Below are 27910 nucleotides of genomic sequence, written 5' to 3'. Positions count from 1 at the left end.
CCGGTGCATAAGCCGTCTGTACTTATCCACCACGCGTGCCTGTTTGTATACGTTCGCCGTTTGAGAAATTACATAGTGCGGCCTGCCGAGAGGTTGAAACTGACACCAATGTGCCGTGCCTGGGAAATTGGCCACACATGTCCAATGCAGATGTAATTTCCCATTTCAAAGTTGTCAATCTGTCTCCAGTTACATCTAAAATATAAAGGAAATGTTAACTGAATTCTGAGCACGGCACGCGCACACATTCCATTTCACGTCCTTCCCATCCTCAACAGACCCCATGTACACCCCACTACTCATCTCCTTCTCACCCCCCCTCCCTCCCGGCTTGCTATGAAACCGTACATTCCATATTAAACACACCTGCGGTACCACACACCAGACACGTTCATTGAAATTAAGCAGGTGTGTGGTATTTGAGAGTTAAATTATCATCTAAAGCGGTTCTTTACCATTACTGCATTGCACCCCTTTAGTTCTCAATGATAAAAACATGTTTGTCAATACATAGGTTTGATGAAACAAAATCGTTGTACTTGCGTGCATGGCCGTGCATAATTTGTTTTAGAATATTTAACCTTCGGAAAAAAAATCTGCCATGTCTCGCACCCCCAGAAAGGGCATCTCGCATCCCCAGGGGGTGTGTGCACCCCAGGTTAAGAACCACTCCTAAAAAGTGGTGGGTGCTTTAGCCGGTGAAATTCCACATTCCCATGGCAGGCGCTATTATTTCATGGGGCATTTAAATACGTTGTAATTAAGATGCACTTGCACACAACTGCCAATGCCGTTCCTTAATTTGTGTTCACGTGTGTGCACATTTCTCGAGTGATTTCTTTGCGGTTACGTTTAATAACACCTGTTTCAGGAAGGCATGTACGTGTACAGCTCCTGTGTCAATCCACTGCTGGATGAGGGCCACACCACGCCATGAGACAAACTTCACTCAGTTGGTCGCCAAAGTATGTTTCGACCTGTCAAGGGAAGAAGTTGAAGATGCGGCCTGCACTTGTGGTGCGTTGAACACAGCGTGGTGGGTGACACGAGGCAATTTAGTCGGGTAGGTCACGTCCCGGAACGAGGAGGAATCTGCTGAGTAAATCCACGGCTCAAGAGTTACCTTGGTAGAAGCTTATAAAGAGTGATACGGAGTCGACTGACTAGCTGCGAGTGAGCGACTGTAGTCAACCGGTGAGGAACAACTGCATCATTGCTCAACCCGATCTGCTTTGCATTGAATCTCCCCATTCGTTTTTTTTGGGGGGGGGGGGGAGATACCTCGTGCAGCACGTTTTGGGCCATTACAGATGATGCAAATAAAAAAAAAATTGCACGAGCGAGCGGATTACCTCGAGTGCTGGAGGGGGGGGGGGCGTTTGCCGTTGCTGCTGCTGCCCACACCCCATGGGAGAGGTGGGTTTGTGGGGGGAGGGGTAGCAGCTATGCCCGGCGAGGCTGCCGGTCACACGGTCTGTATGGACGACTGCGTGCGCAGCATGCGATCGCCACGCAGCAGGCTGCGGCTCTCCACGTCGCCGGAGAAGCCCGTGGCGGACGGGGAGAGTGAGCACTGCGTGCCCACACAGGGCAGGACCGGGGAGAAGCACTCCGCTTCCTTGGGGGGGCGGCCCGCGTGGGCAAAGCAGGCGGGCGGGCGGGCATGGATGAACAAAGCCACGTTTTTGTGTGAGAATGCGTGTGTGTGTATGAGAGCGAGCGAACGAGTGAGCATGGATGGACAGAGAAAGTCACGTGTGTGTGTGAGAGAATGTGTGTGTGTGTGAGAGAATGTGTGTGTGTATGAGAGCGAGCGAACGAGTGAGCATGGATGCATGGATGGACAGAGAAAGTCACGTGTGTGTGTGAGAATGTGTGTATGTGTGTAACAGCAAGTGAGCATCGATGCATTGGCAGGGCCGTGTGTGTGTGTGCGAGCAAGTATGAGCGTGTGTGTGTGTGGAAGCGTGGGTGTTTATATGTAGGCATGTTCATGTGTATGTGTGAATGAAAGTATGCATGTAAATATGTCGTCGTGCGTGAACATGTGTGTGAGAGTGTGTGTGCGTTAGAGGGAGAGTGTGTGAGTGTATGGCCGTATGTGAGTATTTCGGTATGTGTGGGTATGTGTGTTTGAGTGTGTGAGAATTCAATTCAATCGAGACAGGGTGCGTGTGTGAGTGTGCGTGTGTATTAACACACGAGAGCATGTGTGTGTGTTTGAGATGTGTTTGGTACATGCACACATGGTAATGCATGTACGCACGTAGTCATACGTAAAGTGTTCGTATGTGTGCACATCCATTTGTGTTGTTAATACGTGCATGGTGTGTGTGTGTGTATACAAGAGTTTGCAGGCAGACACGAACACACAGACACATACAAGCGTGTGGAATAGCACAGATAGACACACACAGACACACACACATAGACACACACAAACATGCATGCAGTGTAAAGCGGGGATCACATACCACACAAAAACAGAAGAAAAAGAAAAGAAAAAAACAATTAAATTAATTCAAATAATATTCAAACAAATAAGATATAAATTACAAAAATAAGGTAAACACAGTAAGAACATAGAATGAGAAATTGCAAGCAAATACACCGAACTCACTGGAAGCACTGAAATTAATTAAAATGTAAAGTAAAGCTGGAAAAAATGTTTAATGGGAAATGTGATGTTGATTAAACGCCTTGGCAATGAAATATTAATGAAATGAACAAAAATGTAAAAGAAAGCCAAAAGTGTAATGAATATTACATGATGTGAATATTATACACTCACCTCAGAACTTGAACAGTGCCCACAATATGGTAACTTACCTTTTAAAATTAATTTCCATTTGAGAGCCGTGACACTTTAAATTAAAGCCAAAAAAAGTCTCCTTATTCTTTTGGAGTAGGTTCAAACTTAGTTTTTTTCCTTCCCCCGCCTTCGAGTTTACACGGAGAGCATTCCGCTGTTATTTGCGCCCCGCTCTACCCCTGCGTCTCGTCCGGGGACCCAGCAACAAGTGGATTGCCCTCTCCTGCCCGCTATCCACGAGATCATTCGAAAACCGCGAACCCCCTCGGCACGCGCAGAGAACACGCGCTGATTGCGAGCGCGGAGCCCCTGAGCACAACGCCAACACAAGGTGCCCGACGCTCCGTCGCCAACAAAGCGTCAGGCGGCTCGTCCATGAAGCTTGGTCCACTCCTCGTCTCCGCAGCCAGGATGGATAATACCCACACTTTACCCCCTACTCCCACTGCCCGCCCCCCCCACCGAACGCGCAAGAAAATTTTCCAACGTACCCAAAATAAAACATGCAGTGTGGTTTTGGGGGTGGGGGTGAGATGCAACGGGTGTGAGTTTGTGAACCACCATTGGAACCTCATTTGCCAGTAAAAAATATGATATTTTTTTTTTACCTTTGTATCTGGCAACAAAACTGACACATATTTTACAAGGAGTCATGTTTGCATAGACCACAATACCTGCAGCCATAATGCAAAAAAAAACCATAACTCTGATAATATATGCACTGTCCTTGAAGTTGATTGGTCCACACTCGAGACAGCTTTCCTTAGAGCCTAGTCTCACATGGGTTGGACCAGATGACGCCAAAAGGCGCACAACTCAAAGACAATGCACCACCAGAGTACGAGAGCTCGGGGTAAGCATTTACACCATTGGAACCTCATTTGCCAGTAAAAAATATGATAATTGTTTTTTTACCCTTCTATCTGGCAACAAAACTGACACCTTTTTTACAAGGAGTTTTTTTTACAACAAGTTTGTGAACCGTTCCAGGATGGCAATCGCATGGTCGTGTGGCTATCTGGATGCGCAGGCGGTGGTGAAGTTTGCACCGTGGCCCACGGGACCTTGAGTGGCGTTGGCACCGAGATACTAAGAGGGCTACAGATTGGACTGGGGGGGGTGGGGGTGGAGGGGCATTTCCTTCCCTTGTACCAGGGCAACATCCCAATAACACTAAAAATACACTTTTTTATCTAACCAGGTAAGGCCCTACTGCGCTCTTTTGAGAAGCGACCTGGCTATCGAAAACGATAGCTCAACAAAGTGTCGTATCGTCACGTGGAAATGTATAGTAGCCAAAGACTCTAAATGCGTGTTGATTCGAATTTTTTTAGGGGAAAACTCGAGAACCCGGAGAAAAATGCACGCGACCACGGGGAGAACATGCAAACTCCAAAATATACGAACCCACGACCTCCTGTATAAGAGGCGAGGTAGTTAACATCTCACCACCGTGGCACCAACCACTGGTGTCACGTGTTGTCTCCATGGTGCTACTCCTAAACGATGGGGGGACAACTGGATGCAAAACTTATCTTATTTTTTATTTATAGAGCACATTCACTCAAGGCGCCTGACATAGTTTCAAGAAAAATGGTGACAGAATAGATTGAATTCGATGACGGGAACGGGCAAAGATTAAGGAATGGGTGACCTCGATCGAGGTTACTTAGGTAAGCTTTAAAATGCACGGTCTTGAGCTCTGTCTCATGCAACTGACAAAAACTAAAAATAAAAACTGGGACTTTAAATGTCCCGGGAAGAAGTGCAGATTTCCCAGGGTCAGCTCGTCTCAACAAGAGAACTATCCTGGGAAAACCAGCACAGGTGGCAACCCCGCAGTCGTTACACACGCACAACAAATTATCCCTGTGTAAATGTACACATAAATATTAAACAAAGTCATTCACCGTGTTTACTTGAGACGGACGGATGCAATTCTAACAAATAGACGCAGGGATGTGACAAAATATGCGAACGGAGTGATGGGTAAGCATCGTATAAGAATGACAGACAGCCAAACTGATTAACACATGATGGCTATATTATAGGCCAGCTCAGCGGATATTTGGGCGTCTGGATGGATGGCTTAACGGATGAGTGATAGCTCAAGAGATGGATTAATCGGTAATTGTAAGAAGGCACACACACACACACCAACACACGTGTGCATTACAATACAGTATCTGCATAACTACACGCAGTTGGACATCAATGGCATAAGAGGTCATTCGTGCTCACATGCGTTTCATCATCAGCCAGGATTTATCCACTGCTGGATTAAGGCCTCCCCCTTAATCTTCGCCACAGCTCCCGGTCGCACGATGCAATGATTAATCTGGCTCGTGCGCAGAAGCCAATTCATCGCTCCATCTCTGCGCGTCACGTCCTTTCGGTGGTTGTTCCCTCCTTCGGCTGACATTCCTTCATTAATCTCGACCACAGGCCATCGCCCCATCGAGTGACGTGATCTGCCCAAGTTACTTACTTTTCTCAAGGGTCAACGTGACGTCCATAACCTGTGCACGCACTACGTCCTGCCTCTCAGCGCAATTTCAACCTTGAGCTTCTCTACGCTTCCTTGCACACGCTTCCATTTCCTTTGGCAATGTCCAATGTCCATCCTTCCTATCCATGTCATTTCAGTCTGTATGAATGTTGAACTTCTTTCGCGCCGTACATAGCCAATCGTGCTTATCGGAGGTGCGGGGTAAGGACAACATACTAAACACAAACATCTGTTCTTTTGGCCTAACGTCCCACAGAGGATGAAGAGGATTAACTAACTAAAGAAATGAGTTTCCAATCTAGATGATTTAAAAGTGCATCGCTCCAGCGGCTTCCTAATATCGGAAGAGCGTTCCAGACGGCCGCAGAAGCGCATCCGAAAGCGTCGCGCACGAAGCGGTGACCGTCTTTGTTCGATGGTCAGCTAAAAAATGCGCACCAACTAAAATATTCTTCTTTAGGCACGCGTGTTGCTTTTATTACTTCGTTCAACTTTTAAAAAAGCACCCTGTGACCTGCACTCGTCTGCCTTGATTTCTCATCAATCTGATCCTCGTCCGCTTCCTACGACTGCCCTAGGTACGCACACTCCGCCGTGCTCTGCAACAGACATCGTCAATTGCCAGAAAACACGTTCCAGAATTGCATCAAATGTGAAATGCTAATATGCACACAGGCACAACCGAAAGGCCCCTTCATTGTGCCGTACAGCCGGGATTGCATAACAAAGCTTGCATTCAAGGGACATGCCCTTGTTCCAAAAACTCAAGGCTGGCACGGCACATGGGGGGGCGGTGCGGACAGTACCATGTCTTGGCAACCTTTGTCTCCCCAGTGCCGACGTTCATTGCCACAGGAGGGGCTCATTTTAAGGCCGAGTTGACCTAGGGCAGGCCCAGGACAGGCTCAGATACGATGATCACCGGTGATATATGCATGGCCGGGAATGATTTTCCGTTTACAGGATTGTAGTGCAGTGCAGTGCACTCACCATTACACGAACACACAAAGGCACATCTCATCCTCTGGTTAGTCTCATAGATCACAAAGACAATTGATGTGAGCAAGCATCTGATAAGGCCGCCACGGGGCACAAGAGGATGGTTGTGGCTTAAATCAAGCTCGGCTGCCTTTGTCTCCCCAGCACTGATATTTACACACTGCATCAGGCACTCATTGAAAGTGGAGTCAACATAGAGAAGGCCCAGGCCTGGCTCTGATATCGGTCTCCACTAATATTAGCCTTGGCCAGGCATCAAACTCAGGTGAATCGTTGTGCAAGCTACTGCACCACCATGCACCAAGCAACAACAGCCGCCATTCACCACAAACTAACCGACGGGGACGTCACCAAAGTGCTTGTGCCAGGCTAGGTGCACTCATATGAGGTGTGGAAGTCGCAGGATTGACCCAGGTGTTACGAGCGATGCACACGACCCCACGCTCACCACTGTGCGCACCTCTCCCGTGTCCTGGCACCACAAGCACACAGCGCGTCCACACGAGGAGAGGTTCGTGGGATCTCTGCCCTTTGGCACGACACCGCAGCTCGTGGCAAGGAGACTTTTCCGAAAAAGACACAGCGACTTGCTGCGAGACCGTAAATGTGCCAGCGCTCGTCGCCTATGGCTCTCTTCACAATGAACCCCCTCTTTGCTAGCTAAGCATTGAATACACAGTGGAGATTGAAGGAGTACCGTATACGTTCTTTGAACAAGTGCAGGTTACTGCTGCATGGATTGCGCTGCTGTGCAACTCTTTCAAATGTGCTGTCTGGGTTGTACCGCGTGTTGTTCAGCACGATGTGCGACGTTTCGCTCCATGTGACGAGAGTTTATTCCTACCAGGGAGGAGTGATTCTTTTGAAACATCTTACGGGGGTTACCAGCAGCCCATTTTCTTGGCTGTAGTGCTGTCAATGTGTGCATTGCCAATGGCTGTGGCGAGATGTTAACTACCTCGCCTGGTATGCAGAAGGGTATGGATTCGATCGCGACCCTGACACCTGCAGTATATTTTGAGTTTGCATGTTTCTTTCCCAGTGGTCACATGGAATTTTCTCCCGGTCCTACTGTTTTTCCCTCCACGTTTAGAATCAACGTGTGTTCTAGACTTTTTGGCCGCTATACATTTCCACGTGACAAGCCACTTCGTTGAGCTATCGTTTGTGGCCAGGTCGCTGAAAAAAGAGCTAGAAAGCTCAGTCGGTATTACCTGGTAAGATAAAATTAGTTATAGTTGAGTTGGATAAAGATTCCCACACTGGAGTGTGTTCGTGTAATGGCTGGCTTGGAGGAGTAATTAATGAGAATAAGGCACTGCCACTAGAATACACGGTACGTCTATCGATAATAATTATATATTATCGCATGGCATATTGGTATGATCTTATGAATAAGTTTCGGACAAAATAAGGCAAGATGGATGTTGCCCTGCCATAATAATCATTCCCAGGACAGCGTTGATCTGTTCCAGCTCAAATTAAAGACTATTAATAGCCCGCTCTCTAATCGTCCACAGGCTAAGTTGGGGCACTTTGCATGTCTGTTTTTAAGACGGTAAATAACATAAATCTAAATGAAATACAATGTTTGTAAAGGTACAATTACTTCACTATCAATAACCCGCTATCTAGTCGCCAGCAGGCTAGGTTGGTAGACTTTTCATGTTTCTTTTAATATGGTATATAAAACAAATGTATAAAATGAAATGCAATATTTGTAAAAGGCACAATTACTTCATTTGCATTTTTGGTTGATTGCGAAGCCCTCTTTTTATAGCCACTATTCAACCCGGCGGCCGCGATGTCACGGGGGCGATTACATTGAAAGACTCGTCGTGGATTTTGAGCTATTGAGCCATTCGATATTAATAAACTGTGACATTCTCAAATCCATTGGCCAGCCCTCGTACACACACACACACACGTACACATGTACACACATAAAACGCATACAGAGAAATGGCACGCCTGAGAGAGTTGACTCAAAGGATGTGTTCCAATAATGAATTCAAGACTTTGAGGTGCATTATTCCCAACGGGCACACATCTTCGAGATTAATGGGTGCGGTTTTGCAAGATTGTATTTTATTTTATGACTATGTAGGTCATTTGCCCACCATTTTTTGCCAAGGCTCCCACCGTCATCAGCCAGCAGGGGTAGGAGACATCTCTTCCTGTGCCTTAGTGGCAGGGAAAGTCCCGATGGCTAATTTTTACAAAAACCCACAGAATGTGGCCCCTGTAATTTATGAATCTTAGTTAATGTAACAATGCAATCGATTAAATTGTTTTTTACACTCACGATACAAACATCAAATCGTCCATGTATAAATACATTTCCCATGTACATGTCAATTCACTGTTGGATGAAGGCCTCCATACAGGTCTTGCGGGTTCGTATGTCCATACTTCACCACTATCGTCATTGCCGGTTGGGGAATGTGGGGAGCATAGAAATGGCAGCAGAGTACAGCGCAACAACGGATTTTGCTGCACTGCCACCTGCCGCCAGAAACCCACACGAAAATAGATAATTTACAATTTATTATAATAGCATGCAGATAGGGGGTGGAAGAGTGGCACAGTGGTGAGTATGCTGCGCTATGAACCAGGGGACCCAAGTGCAGTTCTCCTGGACATCTGTGAAAAATTGCTTTACATCTCATCGGATTCCTCCAGTTTCTATAAATATTAAGATTCTAAATTCAAAGCCACGGCTGGCATCAGTGGCGAGTGATGGTAGCACCAGATCCCTGCCCTTGTCCCCCGTCACCAACTTGCACCGACCAGCATGGTGAAGTATGGTCAAATCCACCCCCATGACTGACACGGCGGAAATGGAGGCCTTGACCCTTCGCTGGATGCAGAATTGGTGGAATTTAATCCCATTAACTCGAGAGTAACACAGCACTAAGAGGCAGATCAAAACAAGACAAGCCAAAGAGGGATTGATTCTCGAATCGAATCACTGACCCAAAATAGCGGAAATTCAATGGCTCCTCGGATGGAGTGAGTGAATTGCGCTACACGCCCAAGGAGCAGAGACCGAGTCTAGTAAGATAGATAGAGTTCCACACGAAGAACAACACCAGCGCAAACTGAATCGATGAACCAAGACATTGAAATGTTCGCGCAGGGGTGAGCCGAGTGTCGGAGACACGGGGACGACTGCGGTACAGACGTAAAAAACACACCACATGCCAGAGAGCATCAAAGTCAGTTTAACACGAAGCCGGCTTTCACGACCAATATTATTCATAATAAAGGGGTTCTTTTTGGGTTACATCCCATGAATATAAATGTGTCGTTAAGCCACCAACACCACCACCCGACACAGCCAATTAGTGAGGTCTGTCACGTAAAACAAAACGTGCCAATTAGTTACTAGTTCCGCACACCGGTGTGCTGGAGAGCAAATCCACGACGTTTAGAATTTTTAGTTTAATGACGTTTCGCTGGTGATTACAACAGCCAGCTTCATCAGACGAATTGCAAAAAATTGTGAAGTCACCGTGCTAGACAAGCGTACGCTCTCAAGCCGTGCCTCGCAACAGCGGTTTATATATTTACTATTTGTCAAGCTAATGTAGCCAGTGCCTGGTTATTTTCGGTAAAGTAGATTTTTCTTTCTTCTTGGTTCTTTCGGTAAAGTCACGTAGAAGGGAAATAATGAAATAATAAAAATAAAACATAAAATAATTCCCCACGACGTTTTTCGCCAGAACGCAAGCAGAGGTGAAGAACAGGTCTGTCTTTCCGACAGACCTGTTCTTCACCTGAGGACGGCTGCTTGCGTTGTGGCCAAAATGTCTTAAGAATAATTTTAATATTTTAATATATTTTTATTTAATTATTTCCCTTCTACGTGACTTTACCGAAAGAACCAAGAAGATGAATCCCTGCAGTCACAAAAGCTTTAAATCGAAATTTAGATTTTTCTTTGTTCGGTATAAAACGGTAGGAAAAGAAACCTGCACGGTAGGAAGAGCGACACTCAAGACTCTAATGTACAGGCGTCCTTGTCAGAAAACTAGTTGCTGTGCTGCCACCAGCTCATTGGCCGCACATATGTCAGTTGAACTTCTTTCGCAGCTTAAGCAGTCAACCGCGCTAATCAGAGGTGCGGGAGAAGGACAACGCAATGTGTATCTCACACAAATGGTCACGGCTCGGTCTCAGAAAGATCTCCACTGCCACTACCAACAGCATCACCACTCACACGACCACCACCAACACCACCACGACCACAGTCACTAGGACAGCTATCACTGCCACCAACACCGGGACAATCATCAACAACAACCTTAACCACGACTGGAACCACGAAAGATGAAGACAAAGATCCCCCGTATAGCCTTAACAGACTGTTGGGGCAACTGCTGTTAGCAAGCACCTATGAAGGCCGGCATGGCACACAAAGGGGGTGGGTGGTCAACACCACACCCGGCTCCCCAGTGACGATGTTACACATTGCACCAGGTGCTCATTTGAGGCTGAGTCGACCTAGGGGAGGCCCAGAACCGGTTCAGATAATCGTCACTGGTGTTGGCCATGAGCGCGAAGCAAAGCGCAGCGCGCTACATTACTGTTACATTACACGACCGCTCTTCAACCACCAAAGATGAAGACAAAGATCCCCCGTTTAGGCACCACCATGCTCACAGTCACCACCATCACCGCCACTACCTCCACCACCAAATCCACCACCACCGCTAACACCACCACAACGCCCATGTCCATCACCAAGACCATCACCATTATCACCACAACCATAACTGAGACCCTGCTGCAACCATTTCCGGTACCACTGCAACCGCCACCAGCGTCACTACCATCGCTATAACCACCAACCATCATGCCCACCACCATCTCCATCTCCGCCACCACTGTCAGCACCACCACCCTGGCTGGGCCCACCTTCTCGATCTTGGCATTCCTCCGCGCCTTGTAGACGAACTCCCCGATGGCGACGAAGACGGAGAGGACGAGACCGGCGGCGAGCACGATGAAGATGCCGCCGATGTTCTGCACGCCCAGAGCGCTCGCCTCATTGCTGTCTTCCTCGGGGCAGCCATTGCCACGCCACCACTTCTCCTTCATCATGTGCAGCTTGCCCTCTTCCTGCAGCTGCAGGATGGCGATGGTGATCTTGTCCCGGTACGGGGAGCCTGCACCGAGCGCGGCGCAAACGCAGCGCAACGCCGCCGGCGGCAAGGGTTGGATTTTTGGTGCGGCGACAACCCTCCTGATCTTACGAGCGGCGCAACAAAACACACACGGGGCCTGGAGCCGCAAGACGTGCGCAGCGGGAGCGCGGACGATTCACCGGCCCGCTGCTTGGCTGTGGAGTGTTACATTTACAAATCTGCGGGCGCGTCCCGGGAGTAACTCGTGTCTCGCCCGAGCAGCATGGGCTCGTGCCCCCGGTCATTATTGAACAACTTCGTGAGCATCACCATTGGCCCGGTTCAATACAACACGTAGGCTTTCGCGACCAATATTATTCATAATATAGGTTTTTGGGTCAGATCGCGTTATTTATAAATGTGTCGTAACCCTCCACCACCCGACATGGCCAATCAGTAAAAAATGTGTCACGTTTTCAAAGGACAAATTAATTGACTTCTTTAGCCCACCGGTGTGCTGAAGAGAGAATCAAAAGCATTTTAAAATTTGAGTACGACGTTTCGCTGATAATTACAATCAGCTTCATCGGGCAAGAATGGTGAAGCTCTCCTGTTAGTTCCGGTCTTAAATAGAGCAGCATCAGGGTGACGTCATCATTTTGATTCAATCCAATCTGGTGCAGTGATTCGAGGCAAGGAGAGGGAGGGTATTGCAATTATATATATTGGTAATCATTCAATTGTTATTCATTGGTATTTGTTTTACTGATAAGTAATTGTAATTGTATTTATTTGATAATACGCTTGGCCCGGTTGGCTACATATGGTGCAAAAGAAGTTCAACATACATATGTACATCAACGAGCAGTGTACCTTTCAGTAACTCTAAACATCTCTCTTTATATCACAACTGCATCTTCACTGTCTCTTTTTGTACGTGCTTTTATTCCCACACCTCCATTGTCTTAACAGCATGCGCTCAACTTCTCCCCCCACCCCCCCCCCCAAACGTGACGTTATCTCTCCAGGTGAAAAATTCCTACGTATGTATGTTGGTCTTCTGTCGCACCATACATAACCAACTGTGCTAATCGGAGGTGCGGGAGTAGTAAGTAAAAGTGGGTGCCACGGTGACGAGATGTTAACTATCTCGCCTGGTATACAGGAGGTCGTGGGTTCGATCCCGACCCTGACACCTGCTGTATATTTGGAGTTTGCATGTCTCTCTCCCCATGGTCGCATAGATTTTTCTCAGGGTCCTCCGCTTCTTCCCTCCACATTTAGAATCAACACGCATTTAGAGAATTTAGCTGCGAAACATTTCCATGCTGATAAGCCGATTCGTTGAGCTTCCATTTGTAATAATCAGTTCGCTTCTGAAAAAGAGCTGTATAGCTCAGTGGCACCTTACCTGGTAAAATAAAATACTTTTAGTTTATGTATACTCAAGACAACCACTGTAACTTCCCCAAAACGTGGTAAATAATTTTACCGACTTTACAGGAGTGATGGCCTAAATCAACACCCAACCAGGAGTTGAACTGACACCCTTTTAATTTCTGAGCCATTTGCTGTACCGCTGAGCCACCGGGCTGGATATTTTCTTTCGCGTCAAGGAGCGTCATACCAAACGCTGTTCATGAGGACCGTCCTTCTAACCCGGCATTGCCCGCTGGGTTGTTTTAGCCGGCTGTCCTCGGAAACATGTAGGTCTTCCCAGGACATTAAACGAAAAAATACATATATTTTCGATTTAAAGCTTTCGTGACTGTAGGGATTCATCTTCTTTCGGTAAAGTCACGTAGAAGGGAAATAATAAAATAATAAAAATAAAACATAAAATAATTATCACGACGTTTCGGCCACAACGCAAGCAGCCGTCCTCAGGTGAAGAACAGGTCTGTCAGACGCTGTCTCCCCGACAGACCTGTTCTTCACCTGAGGACGGCTGCTTGTGTTGTGGCCGAAACGTCGTGATAATTTTTTTATTATGTTTTATTTTTATTGTTTTATTATTTCCCTTATACGTGACTTTACCGAAAGGACCAAGAAGATACATATATTTTGTTTAAGCAAGTGAAAAAAACATGTAACTCCCCAGGGGAGCTCACCCAGTGGCGTGCCGATGCCGTAGCCCTTGTTGTCGATGAGTCCGCCGATCTGCGTGAGATTGCAGTTGCGCTGAGTCACGTACTCGATGTTGGTCGACTCCATGAGCATCGCGTAGTCCGTGGTGAGGACGCGCTGGATGCCCTCTTCGTTGTTCTTCATGAGCGCCGTCTGGCGGCTGCTCATGAAGGCCCACATCTTCTCGTACGTCGAGATCTTGGATTTCTGAGGGTGAGAAATAAAAGCGCAAAGCAGATCGCGGCGGGCTGGCGGGCCACCGAGGCGGGCGGTCGCGTTGTGGGGCAAAGTGTGGGCACTCCCTGCCCGCCTCTCCCGAGACATCCGGCTAGCGTGGAGAAGCAGGCCACATTGCTCTCTGGTGGAAGAGGCTGTTCGGCCGGCAGTGGGCACGAGCAAGCCATTGAAGGGCTGCACCTTTAGAAGCTTTAATAGTGGCCAAATTACGTGTTTGTTCTTTGCCCACATCATGGTCCCGTATCGCAAGAGTCGAGGAACAAATGGGTCTGGGACGTGCTTACTGCACTGTCCCTTTTCTTAATCCACTGCTGCGTGATGGTCTCCCCACACCGCGTTATTTGACCATACTTCACCACGCCGGTGAGTGGCGTACTGCCTTCTACGAAGAGAATCAGAATATGTATGTATGTATGTTAGAGGAATCCGATGAGATATGTAAATCTCTTTTTCACAGATGTCCGGCTTATCACACGGAAGGTAGAAGTCTCACATCGGCTCCGTATCCTAGTAAATCAACAACAACGACCCCCACCCCCGGCGTGGCACCACATCTGCACCCCACCACCACCGCCGCCGCCACCACACTCAGCCATAAAAAAGATGTAAAATACTACTCAATCACTGTAACTCTAATGCGGGAGCTCATCAAGACTCATTAATTAATTCAGCAATTTCCATCTGTGAGATTGTAATAATATAAATAATAATTCATAGCCTGTGGGATGAAGGTCTTCTCCCCATGCCATGCCGGCCCTGGGACTTGTTTGGCCGCACTTCACAATGATGGTTCGTGCTCGTCGGTTCGGAGACTCGTTCAGATATCAACCACCACTGGTACTGGCCATGCCCCCCCTCTCCCCCCCGTAAACTCCTGCAGCCACGACTCTACAACCCCCCCATGCCTATATAAAGCCACAACAGCAGATCATTATTTCTCACCTGATGACGGACGCTTATGTTGCGACCGAAACGTCGTGTTCTTTTGTTGTTATTTTTTCAATCTACGTGACTTTACCGAAAAAACCAGAGAGCATGGCCAGGTATCAAACTCAGATCGCCGTGTTCATAGCGCCACAATGCTCACCACTGCGTCACCGCTCCACCCGTGCAATCACAGCAATGTAATTTAAAAGTTTCTCCATGCCTAAAAATAAAAAAATAGGTAAAAAAAAATAGTTTTGCAAAGCACACACTTTTATTTGCACTCAAAAGTAGAAAATTAATTATTTTGACCCCAGAATTAATCAAAGTTGATGATTTGATGTGTTTAATAAAAGTGGGTGGCTTGCATAAAGAAAATTAAACACATCGAAAGGAAGCCACCCACTTTCATTCAGCACGTCAAATGTGATAAATTCTGGTGTCAAAAGAATAGATTTTCTACTTTTGAGTGCAAACAAAAGTGTGTGCATCGAAAAACTAGTTTTTTTTTACTTAATTAATTTTTCCCATGAATGCTATTGCAACAATTTAACTGCTATTTTATTTGACCAGATTAGGCCCACTCGTGCTATGTAGCTCTTTTTCAGAAGCGACCTGGCCACAAATGATAGCCCAATGAAGTGGCTTATCATGTGGAAATATACAGCGGCTGAATTATCGAAGGACGTGTTTCTAAATGTGGAGGGGAAAAAGCGGAGGTCCCTAAGAAAAATCCACGCAACCACGGGGAGAACATGCAGACTCCAAGTATAAAGCAGGTGTGAGGGTCAGCATGGAACCCACGACCTCTCCTGCGATTTGCCACTGCGAGATGTTAATTGTTAAGAACAGCATCAGTATAACCCTCAACGCTTATGAACATATCATCCGGACTTGGAATGCGCCCGATCTGGTCGGACCTCGAAAGCCAAGCAGATCTGAGCTTGGGCAGTGCCTGCATGGGTGCCCAACCATGCACAAGCAAGTTGTCATGGGGCTGTGGGGACACGTTGTATTCATATCCAGTTGTGCTGTATGCCTTTACCAATCCCCACTGACCAGCCGGGGTGAAGTATGGTCAAACGGCCTCCACAATCAGCACGGCGTGGAGAGGCCCTCATCCAGCAGTGGATTGACAAAAGGTCTAGGTGCTCTTACGGGCATTGTGCGGCGCTCATCTCTACCAGTGGAAATTCCACATTCCCATGGCAGGGACAATTTTAACAACCATTGACGAATTTGCACAAAGAGGTACCTATTTTAAGACTCTGTAGCGATGAAAGTGATGGCTTTCCTATGTGAACCCTTGACCCTACAATAATTGAAAGCATGAGCATTGCTATACAACAGTCTACGTAATGAAACGACATCACGCAGCACGGCTATTACAATTAGAATAACGATCACCCCGATTGCAAAGTAGTGAAATGAAATTAAGACCAACACGATAAGAATAACACGCTTAATCGTAGTTGCGGTCATTAAGTACTGTACTGTATGAAAGATGGTAAGACACAGACTGCAGCGATATAACAATACGCTCATATGCAAAGCTGCGCATATCGCGAGACCGTATTCAACATGCACCGAATTAGCGCTTTAAAGCGTTTCTATGAACAATCACAATGAGGACATCTTGCCAATCAAAATAGGATAACAATAGGGCATTTATATAACTTCGCTAAAATGGGGTTTGGAGCGCAGTATGATAAGCCACTACCGCGAGTCACCAACGTTCCCGCGTAAGATAGTGCAATAGACACACATGAACACGTTAGGGACAAAAATAGGTGAGCCAGACGGGATAAGCATGAGACAAGGCAGATAGATTAATAATATACAAGCCGCGGCAAGGCAGCGGAAAACACATTTAAGTGCCACCGGTGTCTGAAGACAAGGCGACGGTGAAGGGAGTTGACATTAAAAGGTTTTAAAGCAATGGCTAGGGCCAGGTGTGTACACCCATTTTCATGACTCCGGCTGAATCGTACACTCGGGTTAACCCGGGTAATGTACAGACGAACGCGCATTGACCAAACACTCCAGCATGCGCACCGGTTGTGATGAACGAATGTTAACAAGTGGCGTTGATTGTCAGACAATTGGAAATTGGCGTTGGATTCCAGTGGATGAATTTAATTCTCAGCCAACGTGCCCGTGTATTAAATATGTGTTTTAGATTCTGAAAATCAGTAAGGAGTACCCAGAGAAAACCCAAAAGTGTACACTGTTAGGCCTTAAATGTACTGCAGTATAAGTATGACACGTCTCTACACTAAACTAGGTAATAGCTTAAAGATAAAGGCGCCGCCCTGCAATTGCATGCTCGTGCCACGACTGGCGAAAGGGCGTTCAAAAGAGTGAACTCGAGCGAGCGCCTCTAGATGGTGCTTGGTCTACTCTGCCGTACTCGCCAGATGTCTCACAAGAGGTGAGAGCACCCACACTTTATCCTACGACCGCACGTGACCTTCCTATCAAAGGTCACGTGTTGCTGGGTGGAAACGTGTCCGTTGTTTCAACATGCTGCGCTGGAAAAATGGGATTCAAACCGGTGCGCTGACCACTTCCACAACGGCAGCAGCTCCCAGGGACTTTATTTGACTGAGGTGGGGTGGAAACCCTCCATTGCAATGAACCGCACAACACTTGTCCATCCCCACACACACGCATCCGTCTTTGGAAGGACACTGCCATCCACTCTCATCAATCCACGCAAAAGCCTTGCTCACACAAAGTGAGGTCAGGGTTAATCGCTGATATCGCTTTTACATACCGAACCTGACAGCCAAACGCATGGACGCCGGTAAGCCAGAAATTGGCCACAAAGGGCTCTTCTTGTACGGGCACGTACAGGCCTTTTGTCAATCTACTGCTGGATGGATGTATGTATGTTGGACTTCTTTCGCACCGTACGTAGCAAACCGTGCTAATTGGAGGTGTGGGGAAGGGCATCAAACTGAACACAAAAAGCAGTTCTAAAGAAATTAGTTTTCAATCTAGATTTGGATGAGGACCTCTTTAATGCAGTGCAGGTCATGGGGGTTATTTAAGCTTACATCGTGTTACAAACCTGCTGATCCTAGTTCAATTCCCCAGCCATAGCTGACATGAGTGGAGAATATCTGAACGAGTCTTGAGCCTCCCCAAGGTCGACTCAGTCTTGAATGAGTAGCCGCTGTGGTTGTGTAAAGTTCAGCAAAGTTCAGGCAAAGGTGGCCAAGCTTGGTCCTGGCCATACCACACACCCATGTGCCTCGCCGGCTTTCATATCTGCTCGCTAACAGCACTTGCCCAGTCTGTTTGGCTACAGGAGGATGTTTGCATTTTTGTAGACACACAAAAACATTCACTGGCACTGCATACTAATTAGGAGGATTTGCCTGTCTTAGGAGCAGTGGCATAGTTATTAGCGCACTGCATTATCAACCCAGAAAAACTGAATGTAGTTCCTGGCTACTCCAATAAATTGACAGAGCGAGGGACAGTGTTTATCCAGCAGTGAATTGAAAAGGCAATGTGTTTCCAAATGCCAAAGGCAATCTCCTGCTGGATTGACGGCATTAATCTGCGTAAATTCTCTGATCCACGTGTTCCACTTTCTGTCTGTAACTTTAAATCCAAGCGTGCATGTCTCCTTGTTTTGTTTTTACAAACTTTTCTGTTCAGCACATTCTTTTTCATCTAAAACCTTGTTTTCTAAACAGTATCTCATATCAAATAGTGAGCACTGATTAAAACTACAATATGATACAGCACAAAATATGAAAAGAAAAGTGCAACAATATACAGCTAATATCAAGAGTAACTTATTTTTGGACAGGGTTTATTTTTTTGTTTAACAAAGACAGAGAGAGGATTCTTATGCCCTTGTCAAGGCCACAAAAATGTTGTTATTCCCCGCTGCGTCTAAAACGTGCTTTATAAGCATTCATCAATGTCAGCAGAGACAACCAACGCCACACTACCAAGTGTGTGTGTTTCAACTGTCGACAGATTCCCCACCCCCAGCATCTTCGTCAGTGCACCTGCGGTGAGGAGGCAGGGAGTTCGCTTTAAAAGTTCCATCGAAACTGTTGTCTTTGCTTCAAACGTATTGTTGGTTTCTTCTCCCTCTCTCTCTCCTTCCAAATGACAGGCTTTTTGTTCAATTTTTTTAGGTCGGTCGGACGAGGATAACGTCGACGCAGATATTGCTCCGAAGAGGTAAACGCTCGTTTAGATTTACCAACGCGACTGTCGCCCGAGCATCGCCCCCGCGAGAGGTGTTAGGAATCGAGCGTCGTTTAGTCTCGCGGACGCGTTCCATTGCGTGGAGTTTTTATTTTTAAATCCTTTATATTAAGTTCACTTGCTTGCTTTCTTGCGCGCTTACGACCGTGCAAATCATTCGGTCGTTCTTTAACCCACTTCCCGTGATCCAATCAAGCTGACATTGTGCACACAGACTCGTTGTGCGTGACAATTTATTTTCGTGAAATTTTTTTCAAAAATTCTCCACTTTTTAGGAATTTTTTTTTTCATATTTAATTTAAAATACCAATGTGATAAAAATGAAACTCTTACTCAAGAAAAACAAAAATGAATAATAAAATAAAACCGATGCCACGCATTTAAATGATTTATAGTGAAAAACTTTGTTTTTACGGGTTAATTTTTTACTCGTGCGCCGCCTCTCGCCAGAGACGGCACCCCCCACGCCTCGCTTCTCGATGACTTCCCCGTGCACTAAAAAAAACCACGCGCAGATGTAACAACAGCCCCACGGCGATGGAGCACTGCACTATGAACCTGGCCACGTCGGTTCAATTCCCAGCCGTAGCTCGCATCAACCGTGAGTGAGGGCGTCACTTCATCAACTGGCACCGATCGGGGTGGGGGAAGTAGGGTCAGTCAACACCCCCTGTGACTGACCTGGAGGCCTTCATCTAGCAGTGGACTAAGAAAGTCACGTGACTGATTATTTAATTTACAGCCCTTTGTCAATCCAAGGCTGTGTGGATCAAGGAGGTAATTGAAGACATTTCACCATGCGGGCCAATGTAGGATATTGGTCAAGGTGGGAAGCATAGATAATGGATGAAAGTACAGTACAACGACACAGCCTTAGAGCAACCTACAGCATGTGTTTCCGCACGCTGGTTGTCCAACCCAAAAAAATATTTTGATACCAGCCGCTTTGTCAATCCACTGCTGCATGATGGCCTCCCATGACATATCAGTCACGGGGATCATCGAACCACACGTCATCGCCAGCACGGCTTGAATCCATTCAGATATTACTCGTCACCAATATTAGCCGCAGTTGGAAACCAAACTCGCCAGATTCATGGGTGCAATTGCTCTAACCACCGCGCCTCCGCTCCACCCCAACAAAGGGTTGTAAATATTTTATATTATTACGAGTATTGCAGCATTGCAGGAACCGTTCCAAATGTGGGCGTGTGAATAAAACTAAAAGTAAAACTATATATATTTTTTAAATCAGATAAAGTCCACTGAGCTCTGAGCTCTGTTTTCAGAGGTGACCTGGCCACGTGTGATAGCTCACAGAAGTGGCTGATATCGTCGTCACACGTGGGAATTCATTGCAGCAGCCAAATAATCGAAATGCACGTTGTTGATTCTAAATGTGGAGAGTTGGGGGCGGGGGGCAACATCGGAGGGACTCGGAGAAAATTCCACACGGCCACCACGGGGAGAACACACACACTTCAATTGTCCAGGCGTCAGAGTCGGGATGGAATCCACGATCACCTGCATTCCCGGCAAGGGAGATAACATTTCTAACAGTGGTGCACCACACGGGGAAGGGGGCGGGGTAGAAGGATTGGATACAGGAGACGTGATTATTGGACATATTGTTCAGCTCATAATTGAAGGCTACACTACGACGGGTGTAATTGTTTCATCGGTGAGCATTGGGCCAGGGTACGGGTTAATGACGGCACGCAAAGCCCTGCTCACTAGGCCGGTGGGCGATGAAGTCCTCAAGGCTTGTACTCTCGAGTAGATTTCAAAATGGGTGGCGACACATATAACCTCAGTACTCATGCTGGGATTGTTGGGCGCCATGGTGGCGAGATGTTAACTACCTCACCTGGTCTACAGGACGTCGTGGGCTCAATCCCGACCCTGACGCCTGCTGTATATTTGGAGTTTGCACGTTCTCCCTGTGGTCGCGTGGATTTTTCTCCGGGTCCTCCAGTTTTTCCCTCCACATTTAGGAACAAGCATTTAGAGTATTTGGCTGCCATAAGTGTCCACGTGATAAGTCACTTCGCGAAAATGACACTTGTGGCCAGGTCGCTTCTGACAAAAAGCTATATAGCTCAGGGGGCCTTACCTGGGCCAAGTACAAATAGTAGTAGAAACAGAAATACGAATACTAATATTTCGACAACTGCGGGAAGGATCCTTGAACTGCGCTGCTATTCAATAGCGCATCGAGAGTTGGCCTGCATCTAGATTCGGGCCCGCGCATCATCGCATTTTTATCGTTACAATTATTATTGCTTGCGAAACACAATCACCAGATGTACTTTACATCGGTGAGTGAAAGCCTAGGCCAAGGGTTAATTGCGGGGTTACTGGCGGCGCATGCTTGAAACTCGCTCCACCATTTGTCGATTCGCTCTTGGCCAGACCCTCCTTCTGGCATGCGAAATCTCTGACAGACACAACGACCCGTCCTGTTCTCCCACCTCCTCTTTGTCTATCATCTTCGAGCTTGTCTTGCTGCCGCTTGAGAGCGTCAAGTGTCGCTGTTGAAGTCGTGGGGGTGTGGGGAGGGGGGGGGGTGCCTCCGTTGTGGCGGGGGATAGAACAGACTGCGTCGTCAGTACGCTGTCGCTCCGTACGAACACAGGACAACCGTCGTGGGTCAAAACAATGCGCTCGCCTTTTATTGACAGAAATATTAGCAGAGGGCTACCTCTTTAGCCCCAGGGCTCATTTTAAAAGGGACATTGCCAAAGCTCTCTTGCCTTGTTTCAACAACAACAACAAAATCATAAAAATTGGCTCAACAGAAACGGAAGGGACATCGGCGAGGGTAAAATTGCACCCAATAACAACGCTCGCTCGGCTTACGATTTAGGCTCGGCGATTTTGGCGAGTGCCTGCGCCACCCCCCCCCCCTTCCCCCCGTATACATCCCAGTCCTTCTCCCGGCGTGCCCTTGCAGCATCAGGTGAAGGATGCTACACGTTAATCTATCGGCTGTGGTTTATTCGGACGCTTTTGAAAAGGCCCCAGATGGATTTCCGCGTTTTGGCAATATTGTTAGGCTCGTAACACCTACACGAGGACAGCTCTGACACGTCTTCTTGGTTCTTTCGGTAAAGTCACGTAGAAGGAAAATAATAAAATAATAAAAATAAAACATAATAAAATAATTCTCACGACGTTTCGGCCACAACGCAAGCAGCCGTCCTCAGGTGAAGAACAGGTCTGTCGAGAAGACAGCGTCTGAATGACAAACCCCAGGCTTGGAGCGTCTATTTAAGCTGGGATGGAGGGAGAAGGGCGCCTTGACAAAATAGTTTGCATATCAAGAGGAATTTAGCATATTTGTGAGAAATGCAGATATGCAATTAGTACTACTTGTGACCATGGTCGAGATGCTCCCATGCAATCAGGGATGGCCGACTGTGGCCCTCGATGAAACCGTTCCAACCATTTGTGCATTCCACGTCAAAGCATGTTGAATAAGAGCTAGTCAGTGCTCTGCGCAGGCCAGCATGTGTAGGTTCGAGCTGGTAGGTCGAAAATTTTGTTCACAGCTTCATTCGCGGTACAGAAATACCCCGATTCACGTCTCCCCCGTTTGCATAGTTTTGCAAATGCGTCGTCACTTTATTATTGACACGGCGACCTGACTTGCGCTGCGTCGACCCACACTTGCATCGCTGACGGCATCGTCCGTCCTTTCTAGTATCCGTCGCCTCCACCGAACCCTGTAAGTCGCTTTAATTTATGTCGTTTCGATATTCGTTGTCGCACCTTTCAGGCACGCATCCCCGACGTAAACCGAGGTATTGCTGGACATAAAATACTTTAACGAAGCAGATTTTTTTTTTCATTTTATCAGGTAAAGCTCACTGAGCTATATAGCTCTTTTTGAGGAGTGACCTGGCGACCACAAATGATAGCTCAACGAAGTGGCTTATCATGTGGACATTTATATCACCAAAATACTCGAAATGCGGAGGGGAAAATCTGAGGAATGGGATGGAAATCCACGCAACCACGGGGAAAACATGCAAACTCCAAACATACAGCAGGCGTCAGGGTTGGAATCGAACCCACAACATCCTGTATACCAGGCGAGGAAGCTAACATCTTGACAAAGTGGCGTACCTCCATTTGCTGTGGGCTCAAATACAATTATCTCACGGCGGGGTTAAGGTGCTGGTACTTCTCCACCCAATGGAGCAGGCCACGCCAGAGTGGCTGGTCGGTGCACCACTTTACTCCCCTACCCCCCCCCCCCCTTCTGTCTATTGTTCACCCGATGCTCTGCTCATTGTCGTGACCATCAACTTCACCATTTCTCAATATTGTTGCTTGAAGGAAGCTACCAGCCTGTGCCACAAGAGAAAAGCTCTGGTCACACACTTTCAAGAAGGTCGCTAAGCACGCAGAATGTTCGTCAAACAGCATAAATGATCACGTGAAACTCCGGTCATCCTCGCAGCGGCTTTTGGAATAGCCATCGAACAAAGACGGTCGCCGCTTCGCGCTGCAGTTTCAGATGCGCTTCTGCGGACGTCTGGAACGCTCCTCCTTCCGATATTAGGAAGCCACTGAGAGCTACGCACTTTTAAATCTGGATTGAAAACTGATTTCGTTAAAACTGCTTTTTGCGTTTAGTTTGTTGTCCTTCCCCCGCACCTCCGATTAGCACGGTTGGCTACGTGCGGTGCGAAATAATTTCAAAATACGTACGCACAATGCACGCACAATGCCGCATGATGCCGCACGATGCACGCACAATGCTGCACAATGACACACAACACACGCACAATGCCGCACAACGCACGCACAATGCACGCACAACGCACGCACAATGCACGCACAATGCCGCACAACGCACGCACAATGCCGCATGATGCCGCACGATGCACGCACAATGCTGCACAATGACACACAACACACGCACAATGCCGCACAACGCACGCACAACGCACGCACAACGCACGCACAACGCACGCGCGCACCTTGAAGAAGGTCATGGTGGATCCGTCACGCACGGCCCCGTACTCGATGCGCGTCTGCTTGGCGAGGTCGTCGGCGGAGCTGATGGGCGACTCCATGCGCTCGACGGTGAGGAAGGCGGCCAGGTTGGCCGTGTAGGACGAGATGATGATGAGGGTGAAGAACCACCAGATGCCGCCCACAATGCGCGTCGACAGGGCCTTGGGCATCAACTCCGAACCTGGAGTGGGGATCGTCTTAGTCAGTATGATCATCGTCAGTCAAAAAGGTTGACAAACTTCTTCTTGGTTCTTTCGGTAAAGTCACGTAGAAGGGAAGTAATAAAAGAATAAAAATAAAACGTAATAAAAAATAATTTTATTACGTTTTATTTTTATTATTTTAAAAATAAAACGTAATAAAATTTTAATAAAACGTAATAAAAAATTATTTTATTACGTTTTATTTTTATTATTTTAAAAATAAAACGTAATAAAATTTTATTTTATTACGTTTTATTTTTATTATTTTATTACTTCCCTTCTACGTGACTTTACCGAAAGAACCAAGAAGATGAATCCCTGCAGTCACGAAAGCTTTAAATCGAAAGTTGACAAACTTGTGCAAAAAAATCTGCAAAAATCCTCATCATCATCATTATTCTCCCGCACCTCCGATTAGCATGGTTGGTGACGTACGGTGCGAAAGAAGTTCAACATACGTGGATCATCAAACACGTTTTCAGTGAATTCTGGACGACGTTGGCATTGGACATTTTGCGGGGATGAGCTTAGAGTGTGGATGGTAATGATCATCAATATAAAGTCATCATACCCATCATTTGTTATCGTCATCTAAATCGCAAAATATATATATAAATATCACAAATGACTAAACTCAATCATCATAAATACCAAATATCATTATCGTCAACACACAAACGACAGTCATCATAGTCTTCATCATCAATAAATACACGTAAATAAGTAAAACTAATCATAATCAGCAAATATACATTATTGAATTATCATACGTTTTATCATATATGTAAATGTAGCTCATCTTTAAAAATCCACCTAGAAAATAACGAATATCATTTCCGTCATCATCATCATGATTCACCTCACTGAAGATTTACATATAAGTTTAAAACCACGGGAGAGAGAGAGAGCTTAAATAATAATAAATAACGCTCGTTAAATTAACAGGGTATTATATTTGTTGCAATGTTTGTATTTTTATACACGCAAAAAAAATCTAAAATATATCACAAACGCAGTTATCATCAAATTGCGCCCTTGCTCCCCACAGTTGCCAGAACATATTCCACGGACCGTCACTTTGCTGTCCGGATATGGAGCTGCCTCCCTGAACACAACGAAAGCGAAATCACAGATGCTGGTCTCCAGGCCTCCAAATGCCGAGCACACACATGGACATCTCCTAACTTCACCACACGCCTTGAGGGACAGAGTCTTTGAGCTGCAGTCAACTAATGGATAATACCGTTTTGATGTACAAATGTCTGATATGGCTGTTGTTAAGAATTTGCACCCAATAAAAAAATGAATCCACGCGAGGTTTTTTGGGTTCGAGGGCGTGAATATAAATGTATCGTGAAACCCGCTGCCTCCCGACACAGCCAATGAGTGAGGTTTGTCACGTAAACAAATAACTTTCAAGAATTACAAATGTAAGTTGATTATGAAGATTAATGATCTTTTAATATTAAAAAATCTAACAAATTACAAATATCATGCCATAACAGGGTTGCTTTATAATTAATTTTTAATTATTACAAACCTTTGTCAAGCATCAATTTATGTAATGCATGACGCATTATTTTAGTATAACATGTGCTTTGAACTGTGCAATAAAAAAATGTCTTAACCAATTAATTACATAACCAAAGTAAAAATAAACACGAGTAAATTATCATCATATTTATTAATTTTGCTTTTGCCTAAAGCATTCCGGGGATTATTGGCATTAAGGAACTTACGTTTTTTTTGTAAATATGGTACCGTTATTTAAAAATGTAATTACGGAATGGAACAAAAATATTACCGTAGCCTTCCGCTCTTAAACAAACATACATGATCCTGCAAAGGCGTCCATACCACTCAATTAGGCAAAATGCCTTACACGTGCAATAATTCACCAACAGCAACTCACACTACCTTCCCAGCGGTTGCGAGGCAATTCATCATAATCCATCATCATCATCGTAATAAAACCTGGTTTCACTGCCTGGAGGCACATGCAGAATTGTGATTACCAGTTACGCTGGCCACAGGGGACTTGCGGCAAGGCTCTGGCTGGTGGAGGGAATGGGGCGGGGGTGCCACTCGAGGCACTGGCGCTGAGATGAAGCGAACTGCTGATCCCCCCCCCCAACACACTGACCCAGGTTCAAGCCCGGCACGAGTAACGAAAATAGAATAACAAGGCTAGGTCGGAGATGACGAGGGGCTAGGGTCGGGTTCGCGAAAGGGTTAACCTGGCAGCCGATAGATTATCAGCCTGAGCTGCTGCAATCGAATCGCTCGCGATTTCCGCCGGCGGGTTGCGATGGGAAAAACCTCGCGCGTCCAGTTGAGTGCGCGGGGAATGTTGCGAGGCAGGAAAGGGAGAGGTGGAACGTCGTGGGTGAGAATAGTGTTACCCATAATTTGGCATGCATGGTGGTAAACGAACTAATATATTTTTTCTAGATTTGAAGCTTTCGTGACTGCAAGGATTCATATTCTTAGGTTTTTTTCGGTAAAGTCACGTAGGTAAAAAAAATAAAATTAATAAAATAAAAAATTAAATGACAATCACGACGTTTCGGAGGCAACACAAGCTTCCGTCTTCAGGTGGAACAGTCACAGCGCGATTGCTGTTTCAAGTAAGAGAAATTCCAAGAAAACAGTCCTTGTATATATACTGGTTGGCTCACTAAGCTTATATAGCGCTTTTTCAGAAGCGACCTGGCCACAAATGACACCTCAGCGACATAGCTTATCAATGTGTAAAATTGATAGCAGCCAAATACTATAAAGGGTGTGTATAAAATTGGGTGGGGAAAATACTGGAGGACTCGGAGAAAAATCTACGTGGCCACAGGGAGAACACGCAAACTCCAAATATACAGACATCGTCAGGGTCGGGATGAAACCTACGACCTCCTGCATACCAGGCGAGGTAGTTAACATCTCGCCACCGCGGGGCACCCGCTTAGCACGGACAGAGAATTCGATGATCGAGGACGCCACTTGCGATCGTTTGTACCTCACGTCTGCCTCCACGGTAATGCGCAGGGACTTGGTAAGCCGGAGCTGAATGTCGCCCAAAATGTGGGGGTCTCACTTTACCTCTGTTACAGCATCATCCTTTCTTCAGACGTTCGGACGGGGAAATTTCCACTGATCTCCCTGAATCGTGATACATCGCTATGTAACACGATTTTTGTTCCTGGGTAAGAAGTGTTATTTCGTAATTGCTTATGCTTAAAAAGTATAGAAAATGGATATTATTCCCCACAAACTTTGCTTTTGTGACCAGGACTTTACGTGAAGGAAACACACAAATGCACACCACGTTTTCTCATTGAAAATAGGTACATTTCAAAATATCACTGTCCTAGTCACAAAACCAAAGTTTGTGGAGAATAATAGCATTTTCTGCACTTTTGAGGTATAGGCAATTAGGAAATAACACTTACTACCCAAGAACAAATAATAAATAAATTTGTTACACGGTGTTATTAATGGAGTGGATTGTTAACTTTGCGTTTGTGTCTTGGTCACAAGAGCAAAGTTTGTGGGAAATAATAGACATTTTCTGCACTTTTGAGGCATAAGCAATTTGAAAATAACACTTACTATCCAAGAACAAATAATAAATAAATTTGTTACACGGTGTTATTAATGGAGTGGATTATTAACGTTGCGTTTGTGTCTTGGTCACAAGAGCAAAGTTTGTGGGAAATAA

At 46.2% G+C, this 27910-nt stretch overlaps 1 protein-coding gene across 5 annotated transcripts in view; it reads right to left on the bottom strand.

The window, feature by feature from the left end:
* The window catches only part of LOC133352464 (glutamate receptor ionotropic, kainate 2-like), a 219631-nt gene that overhangs the window by 9329 nt on the left and 182392 nt on the right, over positions 1–27910 (bottom strand). For 4 of the 5 annotated variants that reach the window (XM_061568122.1, XM_061568126.1, XM_061568135.1 and 1 more), the window contains 3 exons: positions 23959–24176; positions 13561–13783; positions 11241–11491 (listed from right to left, as the gene is read on the bottom strand). In XM_061568122.1, coding sequence (XP_061424106.1) covers positions 11241–11491; positions 13561–13783; positions 23959–24176 — 692 coding nt within the window. Of the gene's footprint in view, positions 1–1372; positions 1619–11240; positions 11492–13560; positions 13784–23958; positions 24177–27910 lie in introns of those variants that run through there. The other variant, XM_061568142.1, reaches the window with a different exon arrangement.

Source organism: Lethenteron reissneri, chromosome 5, assembly GCF_015708825.2.
Source record: "Lethenteron reissneri isolate LAM-NWPU_2019-01 chromosome 5, ASM1570882v1, whole genome shotgun sequence".
NCBI classification, from domain to species: domain Eukaryota; kingdom Metazoa; phylum Chordata; class Hyperoartia; order Petromyzontiformes; family Petromyzontidae; genus Lethenteron; species Lethenteron reissneri.
Note: the sequence above shows the minus strand (reverse complement) of the source record. Positions and strands in the feature narration are given on the sequence as shown.